General features: G+C 40.6%; 1 protein-coding gene across 2 annotated transcripts in view; it reads left to right on the top strand.

Moving 5' to 3' along the window:
- Nucleotides 1-10,645, top strand: part of CUL1 (cullin 1) — a 53,848-nt gene that overhangs the window by 14,094 nt on the left and 29,109 nt on the right. The window contains exons 2-5 of one of the 2 annotated variants that reach the window (XM_019539410.1): nt 2,533-2,707; nt 4,211-4,384; nt 8,010-8,060; nt 8,476-8,566. In XM_019539410.1, coding sequence (XP_019394955.1) covers nt 2,533-2,707; nt 4,211-4,384; nt 8,010-8,060; nt 8,476-8,566 — 491 coding nt within the window. The remainder of the gene's footprint in view (nt 1-2,532; nt 2,708-4,210; nt 4,385-8,009; nt 8,061-8,475; nt 8,567-10,645) is intronic. The other variant, XM_019539417.1, reaches the window with a different exon arrangement.

Below are 10,645 nucleotides of genomic sequence, written 5' to 3' on the forward strand. Positions count from 1 at the left end.
CCTGTCAGACCAACCTGGTGGCCTTCTGCGACCAGGTCACCAAATCCTTAGATGCAGGGGTAGCAGTGGACGTAGTCTTTCTGGACTTTCAGAAGGCCTTTGACACTGTCTCTCACCCTGTTCTCGTTAAGGAATTGGGGGACTGTGGTGTTGACACCTACACAGTCAAATGGGTCACCAACTGGCTGGATGGCCGCACCCAGACAGTGGTAGTGGACTGGTCATTTTCTACCTGGAGGGATGTGGGCAGTGGGGTTCCACAGGGCTCGGTCCTCAGGCCCGCACTGTTCAACATTTTCATCGGTGACTTGGACGAGGTGGTAAAAAGCACTCTGTCAAATTTGCTGACGACACTAAGATGTGGGGGGATGTGGGCATGTTAGAAGGGAGGAATAGGCTGCAATTGGACCTAGACAGGTTACAGGGGTAGGTGGACGAGAATAGGATGGGATTCAACACCGACAAGTGCAAAGTGATGCGCCTGGGGAGGAAGAACCAGCAGCATACCTACAGGCTGGGGAACTCCCTTGTCAGTGCAGAGGCAGAAAAGGATCATGGAGTTGTCATTGATGCCAAGATGAACATGGGGATGCAGTTAGGAAAGCCAATCATACCTTGTCATGCATCCATAGAAATGGCAAATATGTAGTGTCTATCTTTAAGAAAGGGAAGAAGGAGGATCCAGAAGACTACAGACCTGTCAGCCCCCGGAGACGGTCCTCAAAAGAATCCATTGCTAAGCATTTGGAGGAGAACCTGATTAGGAATAGTCAACATGGATTCACCAAGGTCAAGTCATGCCTGACCAACCTGATTGCCTTCTATGATGAGATGTCTGGCTCTTTGGATGCAAGGAAAGCAGCTGACATGATTATATCTTGACGTTAGCAAGGCTTTTGATATGGTCTCCCACAGTATTCTTGCAAGCAAGCTGAGGAAGTATGGGTTGGATGAATGGACTGTAAGGTGGATTAAAAAGCTGGCTGGATTGTTGGGCTCAATGGGTAGTTATCAATGGTTTGAAGTCTAGACAAGGCAGCTGGTACCAAATGGATTCCCCAGGGACTGGCTTCCTCAATATCTTCGTTAATGATCTGGAAGATGGGATGGATTGCACCCTAAGCAAATTTGTGGATGACACAAAACTGGGAAGTGTAGTAGATATGCCGGAGAGTAGAGCTAGGATTCAGAGAGACCTAGACAAATTGGAGGATTGGACTCAAAGAAATCTCATGAGGCTCAGTAAGGAGAAGTGCAAAGTCCTGCACTTAAACTGGAAGAATCCCTTGCACCACCATAGGCTTGGGACCAACTGGGTAAGCAGCAGCTCTGCAGAAAAAGACCTGGGGATTAAAGCAGACCATAAACTGGATACGAGTCTGCAGCGTGCCCTTGTTGCCAAGAAGACTAACAGCATACTGGGCTGCATTAGTAGGAGTGTTGCCAGCAGATCAAGGGAAATAATTATCCCCCTTATTTGGCACTGATGAAGGCCACATCTGGAGTACTGTGTCCCTTTTTGGGCACCCCACTGCAAAAAGGACGCGGACAAGTTGAAGAGAGTCCAGCAGAGAACAGTGAAAATGGTTAGGAGGTTGGGGAGTATGACTTAAGAGGAGAGGCTGAGGGAATTGGGTTTATTTAGTCCACAGAAGAGAAGACTATGGGGGGATTTGATAGTAGCGTTCAACTACCTGAAGGTGGTTCCAAAGAGGATGGAGGTAGACTGATCTTAGTGGTGACTGATGACAGAATAAGGCAGGTTTAGGTTGGATATTAGGAGACACTTTCTTACTAGGAGGTGGTGAAACACTGGAATGGGTTATCTAGAAGGTGGAATCTCCATCCTTGGAGGGTTTTAAGGCCTGGCTAGCCTTGGCTGAGATAATTTAGTTGGGGATGGTCCTTCTTTGAGCAGGGACTTGGACTAGGAAACTCCTGAAGTCCCTTCCAACACTAATTTTCTATGTTTCTATGAGATAACTGTCCAAATCATCTTGAGTGCATTTTTGTTATGGTTCTGTGAAATACTATAGAAATGTGTAACCAAAATAGCTATATTTGCATTCCATTTCCCCTGCTTGCTCACTAACTTCATAATGTTGCCTTTCTGCTTCCTACCCCCAACCCTCATATAATCCAATTCCATGATCATCTAGTTAGTTTTTCCAGATGGCTTTTTTTTTTTTTAATTTATATATTTTGCTGGGAACAGAAACTAAATTCACTGGACAGCAGCTGCTAGGATAACTTTTCATCTTTAGAGAATTGTACTGGTTTTATTCATTCAGTCAGGAATTTAGTTTTGTTTTTGTGTCTGTTAAAGACTGAGCTTTTCTTGAACAAATAACAGTCTTACTTTGTTTCAGCTTTCCCTTCTGTAATATGAGGTATTACCTCCTCTCACCGTATTTTTTGTAGGAGGATTAAATTGTTTTTGGCCTCTGAATTTCATCTGAGTGTCTCATTTTCATGTTTTTGCTTGTGTTTTAAAATGTATTGAACATGCAGATTCCTTAACTCTTCTCTCAGTCATGTTTATAACTACTGTACTAGTGTACACCAATCTAATCAAGCACGAGGAGCTGGAGTACCTCCTTCTAAATCTAAAAAAGGCCAGACGCCCGGAGGTGCTCAATTTGTTGGCTTGGAATTATACAAAAGACTAAAAGAATTCCTGAAGAACTACTTGACAAATCTCCTTAAGGTAAGGTGAAATGCCAGCTCGGTGAGTTATTATATTAAATCAGAAGGAAAGATGGAAGAAATAATTGTGCAACTAAAATTTGCCGCCAAAAAAAATTGCAGTGGTTGCACTAAAATTGATTACCAAGTCTACAGAAAGTTTCAGCTTCTTGTTTTTAATCCTTCATTAGCTTGAGAGTGTTCTAGGTTTTACTTTGTACATAAAATCCATTACTGTGCAATACCTATGAATACTACCATTTTTGGTCATCTTTATAAATTGTCTTATAAGTAACTTTCTGTCTTGCCATAAGACTAGTTAAACTATTCAGGTAGGTATTTAGCCTCAGTATTAATGCAACTGTAGAATTATGCAGTTTGCATGACATAATTTATTAATATAATAATCAATGACCTAATGCAGTGGTACATGGAATGTTTTCTGGAAGAACATTTCCTAAATGCTTTTGGAATTTGTTCCACATTAATGAACCAAGCCAACTTTTTTTTACTAATTTTGATTTAAATACAGGAAAAAAGCATACAGAAACACTTAAGGGCCCTTATAGTTGGACTTAATCATAACAGCAGCACAGAAGTGTCCCTCTTTTTATTCAGAATGCAATTGTACCTTTATCTTTGTTCCTACAAGCCATACTAATTTGGTCTGGAAAGCTATTTGAATATTCTGCATCCTGTTGTGTTTTCTTCCTTCCCAAATTTTATCTGTGTAACAAGTGAAATGTGTTGATGTATTTCCACAGAAGGCAAGTACGTACCTCCTTTGTCTGACTGCTGCTACATGGGAGCTCTAAAAGGAATGACAACATCCACACTTATTCTTGGGTTGCATTTACACTTACACTTCACTGCTATTGCAGCAACAGTGGTGGAGCCTGTCAGCCTCTTCTAAAAATCTTCTTATAATTGTGCTTATCACTGTAGCATCCAACCTCTTCAGCACTGAATTAATCAGTGTGATTGTGTATATCATTACATACTGTTTTTCTTGTAGTTTGCCAGAGGAGAAGCACTTACAAGAGTATGTCTTGGTAGGATTTTTTTGTAGTGTACATGGGAATTGGGCTTATTTCTGCAAGTAAGAATGGATTTGTTAGTGCTATGTTTTTTACAGAATTTCTGTACAAAAGATTTCCTTGGCAGTAGTAGTATGTTTTAAGCAGGGATTCTGGTTTTCTCTGATTTAAAAAAAAAAAAAAAATAATCCCCAATTTTCGGATTTAAAAAAAAAAGTAACCCAAAATCCACGTGTTCCACAATTAAAATGCCATTAATATGTATATATGTATATGTATATATTAGTGCCATTTCGTTTTAATTGTGGAACTTGGATTTTGGGTTACTTTTTTTTTTTTTTAAATCCAAAAATTGAGGACTTTTTTATCAGAGAAAACGAGGATCCCTGGTTATAAGGGATAGATATCTGCTTGCAGTAGCCAGTTGTTTGCCTCTACTCTAGTATTACATTGTATATAAAAAAGCTATCTGTGGTATTCACAAACTGTTTCAGGATGGTGAAGACTTGATGGACGAGAGTGTGCTGAAATTCTACACTCAACAATGGGAAGACTATCGGTTTTCAAGCAAAGTTTTGAATGGGATTTGTGCCTACCTCAACCGACATTGGGTTCGTCGTGAGTGTGATGAAGGTCGTAAAGGAATATACGAAATCTACTCAGTATGTATTTTTAGAAATGTTGTGGGTTTTGTCTTTGTTTTTTTTTAAATAACTGATTTTGGTAGAAACAAATATATAATCCAAATGTATAACTATCCCACTGCATGAAACATCTGCTTTTTCTTCACACAAGCTGCTTCTGAAAATTCACTATTTATGTGATGTTCATCAGTGTTTATATATGCCCTACGCTAGTGGTGGGCAAAATGCAGCCCGGGGGCCAGATGCAGCCCACCAGACGATTCTATCCAGTCCATGGGGCCCCTAAAAAATTTCGAAAATGAATATTCATCTTCCCTGGGCTGCCTGTCATGTGGGCCTCGATGACTTGCTGAAACTCAGTAAGTGGTCCTCTGCCCAAAATAATTGCCTGCCTTTGCCCTACACTGCTACCATACAACCTAGTATCTGTTTGGACTCTCAGTTCTTCCTTTTCCTTGCGTATATGGCTGATGTGTAGTGTGTATCTGGCATGTACTCATGAATTCTTAAAAGAACTAGGGTGCAATATACACAAATAACAAATAAGGTAAACTTTTTTTCTGTTCAAATACTCTTCTCTGCAAGTCTAACATCGATGCAATTCGGTCATTTTGTTTGTAGTATAGCCAAGTGGGTTTGGTGCAATTGTAGATGATAGTGCATCTAATAGGAATTATTTATCTGCAAAAATATGTAACTTTAAAAGCAATATTTTTCTTTTCTTTTAAGCAGTAAGGCATTGCTTGTTCAGGATGGAGTTCTCAGCATTCTCCCTCCATTTTCAGTCCCTGAAAATGTATTAATTTCCACATTTTGGAAAGTGTGGCTTTTGCTGGTGCATTAAGAAACTCTATTATTCTTCCTCCCTACTGTGGTTGGAATTGACCCAGAAGCCACCTGGAAGGAATATCAAGAGGAATTTGTACAGTATAATCTGGACCTTTTATACTGTTAGGTTCCTAACCGTATGTGAAAGAGAGGGTTTGTGAAGCTGCATGGGACCAATGAGGTGTTCCATCTGATGCTGCCTCTCTTTTTTATTTTTGACCGCCTGTTCAGGACCCCTGAACTCCAGCTGATTGGAGAAGCAGCACCATTGTGAAGTAAAAGCTGCATCAGATCATATGAATGATCTGAAGTTTGTAGTATATAGGTGAAATACTTATTAATAGCGGTCACACAAAATTTATATCTGACTGTAATCCCAATTTTACTTTTAGGGATAGAATGATCCCTTGTAGTCAGGGACAAATGAGGTGTCTCCTAAACTAGCGATATTTTTTGTCACCTTTCCTCCTCTTTGTTTTATGATATCGCAACAATTTGGTCATATTACTATACACCAGAGGTCAGCAACCCCCTGCACATGTGTTGAGCATGGCAGGTAAGGCCATTTTGCTTGGCATGCCACTGCCAGCCTGGGCTCTAGGCAGCTGCTGCCAGCCACGAAGCCTGGGCTGCTCCCAGCAGGCAGCTGGGCGGCAACTAGCCCTGCTGCAAGCAGACCAGGCTCCATGGTTGGCAGCAGCTACCAAGAGCCTGGGCTGGTTGCAGCCAGAAAGCTGCAGACACCTGCTCTGGGCTCCCCCATTAGCTCCATATTGGCACGTGCACGTGCGCCTTGGAGCGGATGGGCGGGGGTGGGAGGCCTGAGGCAGCGCAACCCCAGCCTCTCCTCTGCTGCTGGCACAGAGCTGATAAATGGACTCTGGAGCCTGGCGTAGCTGTTTGTAGCCAGCCTGGGCTCTGGGCAGCTGCTGCAGACAGCAACCAGGTTACAAACACCTGTGCCGGGCTTCACATCCCTGGCTGGCATCAGCTCCATACTGGCAGCAGCTGCACATGGACCTCAGAGCGGATAGCAGGAGGACTGTGCAGCCTCAGGCCCTATCCCCACCATCTGCTCCAAGGCACGCGTGCACTCGCTGGTATGGAGCTGATCCGGGAGCAGGTGTTTGCAGCCTCCTGGCTGCAACTGGCACAGGCTCTGGGTAGCTTCTGCCAGCCAAGGAGCCTGGTCTGTTTGCAGCACAGCAGGGCTTGTAGCTGCCCAGCTGCCTGCTGGGAACAGCCTGGGCTTGGTGGTTGGCAGCAGCTGAGCCTGCCTGCTCCTGCTCCAAACCCAGCATCTGGTTCTGTGTGTTTGTCTACCTCTGTCTGGTTCTGTGTGTCTGCGTGTGCACGTCTGGTTGCAGATGTTTGTGTGCATGTGTCTGTCCTAGGTGTGTTCTGGTTCTCTGTGTTTGTGCACGTGGTTCTCTGTATGCATGTCCCTGGTTCTCTCTCTGCTCTCCTTTTTCCTTTTTCTTTCTCTCTCTCCTCATTCTCTTATTTGTCTCTTTTTTTTTTTTTTCCTCTCTCTCTCATTGCAACATGCTCAACAAATAAGGAATACAGAACAACGAAGGCAACATTCATGATTATTAAATATACTAATATGCAGTGCGTCCTGCCATGTACCACCCCGTGTGCCCCCCCCCCTTCCTCCCCCAATGCCGGTACTCCAGCATCTTCCAAAGTAGATACTGTGGGGTTTTTTGCACTCCAGCCAAAAAACATTGCCTACCCCTGCTATACACAATCTCTAGAATTATCTTCTTTGCTGTCCCTGAGCCCAGAACACTATTAAATGTTCTGGTGGTTCCTGGCCTCGAGTATTATTTGCAACTCTTTTTTTCCTATACTATATCTTTGCTGTAATTTCTGCTTCAGGTTATCTATCGTATGTTATTTTAATCGTATTCTATCTTCTCCCCTTTCTCCCATCCACTCATTTCTGAATCCCTTGATGGGATTCCTATCTTCCACAGAAAAAAAAATCACTTGTGGAACTGTTTGTGACTTGACTTCAGTTAAACCATCTTCTTTCCTTTTCTTTTACATTCCCACCATGTACTGTATTGAGGCCAGTCATCTTTCTTGATTGCTTCTGCACTCTTCTGTCACCTGGTTATAAGTCCTTTTCTATTACAGTCCCTGTGTTTTAGCAAAAGCCCCTCTTAATAAACATGCTATGAGTATCTTTTTGCACCATATAACTTCTGAAAACTGACTGAGTGTCATGTCTTACCACAATAATATTATATTTGAATATTTTGAACTCCTGTATCCATATGTAAGTTTAGATAAAGTTGTTTCCTGAGTTGAGTTTTTTTTGTTTAGTATCTTATTGCTCCATAAAAATAACTTTGCATTGGATAGGAAATTAAGAGCAGTTTGAGAATATACTGTCTGTCTGAACATTAATCTCCTAACTACTGCTTTGATCAGTTCAATATGAACACCTATGTCAACATCTGAGCTTGTACAGGTAACTTGTGTTTAAGAGAAACTGGAAGAGTCAAGAATTTTTCAGAGTATGTGATGGATAATCATATCCTCCTCTTCTGGGATGGATAGAGGTTTAAGAAAAAACTCTATAATTCAAAGTTTTTTGTATTGCTATAAAAATTAAATGCAATGTTTCCTTGTTTCCAGCTTATTGTTAACAGAGGTTAGTACTTCACAACAGATAGCTTCTTAAACTTCAAATTATTTAGCATAATACAATATTTTAGTTTTCTGTAAATAATTGCCATGCACATATTATATAATCTTTTCTCCCATTTTTCCCCCCCACCCTTCTCTTTCCTCAATCCTATAGCTTGCCTTAGTGACCTGGAGGGACTGTTTGTTCAGGCCGTTAAATAAGCAAGTATGTATCTATGTTGTATTATATCTACTGTGTTCTTTTAGTTAGTTTTAAATCATCATTAGAAGCTAGTTCAAAGTGAACTGCAAAACAGAAAAAAACAAAGCTTTTTTTCCTTCTGCTTCTGCTTTGTGATGGTAAAAGATAATCTTTTGGAATTTCCCCCTTTGTTTTTGTTTTTTTTTAACTTAAAAATATTAAGAACTTTAAGCCCTGTTTGCTAGGAGGACCCTCACTCATATCTTTGCAATGGCGATCTGAAATGACCTGTATGTTAAGGTTAGCATATTGACTTAAAACTTTCATAAGTGTTTGGATGGTTTTGAATGCAGTACATTCCTGATTAATTACTGTATTAGTTGACCCATAGCTGCTTTTATTGTATGTTTTGATTCCTTTTTAATCTATATTTTCAAAGGTAACAAATGCTGTGTTGAAATTGATTGAAAAAGAAAGAAATGGTGAAACCATCAACACCAGGCTCATCAGTGGAGTTGTACAATCCTATGGTAAATTTGTTTCCATTATGATTGACTAGTATCTTGGAAGAATCTCCTACCAGAGACAACCTTGCTACATTGATAATTTTGAAGAGAGAATTTTCCAGCAGATTAAATTTAACTCCACTTCCTTTTTTTTATACAAATAATTAGAAAGGCAATATTTTATTTAAAACTCCATGATTGAACCCAATTAACAGTACAGTTTTTATTTTTCATATGAGATGCAAAAACTGATACGTAGTACTAAATAATTATTCTGAAATTTAGTACTCGTTATCAAGCAATTATTAGACAGCTGTTTTAGTTTAATAAAAATATCACGCTGTGGTGATGAGCTACTAGATGATAAACTTATATTTCTTCCATTTGCTTCAGAGTAGGAGGTATTATCTGCAGTTTAATTTAGAAATATACCTGCTTATTTATTCAGACAATCTGGAGGTTGTAAAAGGTAAGATGGAATTTGAACTGACTCCTGTTCTACTGACCTCATGGAAATAGTGTTACATAGTTTCTGTAGTTTTGTTTTGCAAAGTAAGGACAGCTTAAAAATGAAATACAAGTGTTTTCTGTGCAAACCCATGTAGTTCAACATACAGTAAATCCAGGGTTTGGAAATAATAATTTAAATAAATTAAACATTAAATCTTTCTTCCTGCTAGACTAGTAGTAAATTACTGTGATAGCTGCCAAGAATATGCCAGAAGTTTTTCTAGGAATAATTCACTGTTCTAGGGTTAGTACAGACATGTACTAGTCTTCAAATCCTGGCTCTTAAAAGCTGTGGAATATTGGTTCCTTAACACATTCTTTTATTTCACAACTCCAGATTTTGGCATAATCATTTTTTTTCAGCCATTTTTCTTTTCAGGTTGGGGTAGCTGTTTCTGTATTTCCCTCAATAGCTTGAAATGAAGCAGAATCATATAATCCTATAATGCTTCTTTTTCAAGCTCCTCTGGGAAGAACCACTTATTCCAGGGCATAACTTTTGTGTGCTTTTTGCATTTCAGTTTCATAATGTAAAATCAGGCACAGTGGCATTGTGGGGGGATCCTGCTTTGTATATATTTCTGGTAACTCTGCCATTTATTTTTATACATTAGGACAGGTTAAAGACATCTTGTCAACTGTGTTCTGATTTTTTACATAGAGTTGATTTTTTTTTTTTGTTTTTTTTTGTTTGTTTTTTTTTCATGCTTCTGAACTTGGCAGAAGTTTGGGTTCAGAAACCACATTTCTAAGTACCATTTTATTTGCTAAGCAAAATGTATACCCCCTCTCAAAGAGGAGCAATTGGTTGATTGGAATACTTTCTGTTCCAAAGGTCAAGTTGTGAAAATGGATTGGGTTTTTAATTAGAGCTTTAAGCTTTGAAAAATTGTAGACTTAGAACCCAAGGAATCCATCTTTCTATCAAGATTCATCTATCCTTGGGAAAGTTGTTTCGATTCAAATTATATGTACAGTATAGAGTATTGATGAATTGGGGTATATTTCCATGCACTTTATATATTTGGAATGGTGCAGTTCTGCGATTTTGTAATTAAGGACTCAACCAAATATTTTGCATCCATAATGTTTCATAGTTGGTGGGGTTGGAAGGGACCTGAGCAGATCATCAAGTCTGACCCCCTGCCATGGCAGGAAAGAGTACTGGGGTCAAACGACTCCAAGAAAGTGTTCATTTAGCCTCCTCTTAAAGACCCCCAGGGCAGGAGCCAGCACCACTTTGCTTGGAGATCCTAGCCGCCCTGACAGTGAAGTAGCGCCTCCTGATATCTAGCCTAAACCTACCCTCTGCCAGCTTGTGACCGTTATTCCTAGTCATTCCTGGCGGTGCTCGGGGGAACAGAGACTCCCCCAATGCCTGCTGGTCCCCCCCTGACTAGTTTGTAAATGGCCACTAGATCCCCCCTCAGCTTTCTCTTGTGTAGGCTGAATAGGTTCAGGTCCCTTAGCCTCTCCTCGTAGGGCCTGCCTTGCTGCCCCCTGATCATATGAGTGGCCCTCCTCTGGACCCTCTCCATGCTGTCCACATCCCTCTTGAAGTGCGCCCAGAACTGGAGGCAGTACTCCAACTGC

Source organism: Crocodylus porosus, unplaced genomic scaffold (genome assembly GCF_001723895.1).
Source record: "Crocodylus porosus isolate Cpor-Errol unplaced genomic scaffold, CroPor_comp1, whole genome shotgun sequence".
NCBI classification, from domain to species: domain Eukaryota; kingdom Metazoa; phylum Chordata; order Crocodylia; family Crocodylidae; genus Crocodylus; species Crocodylus porosus.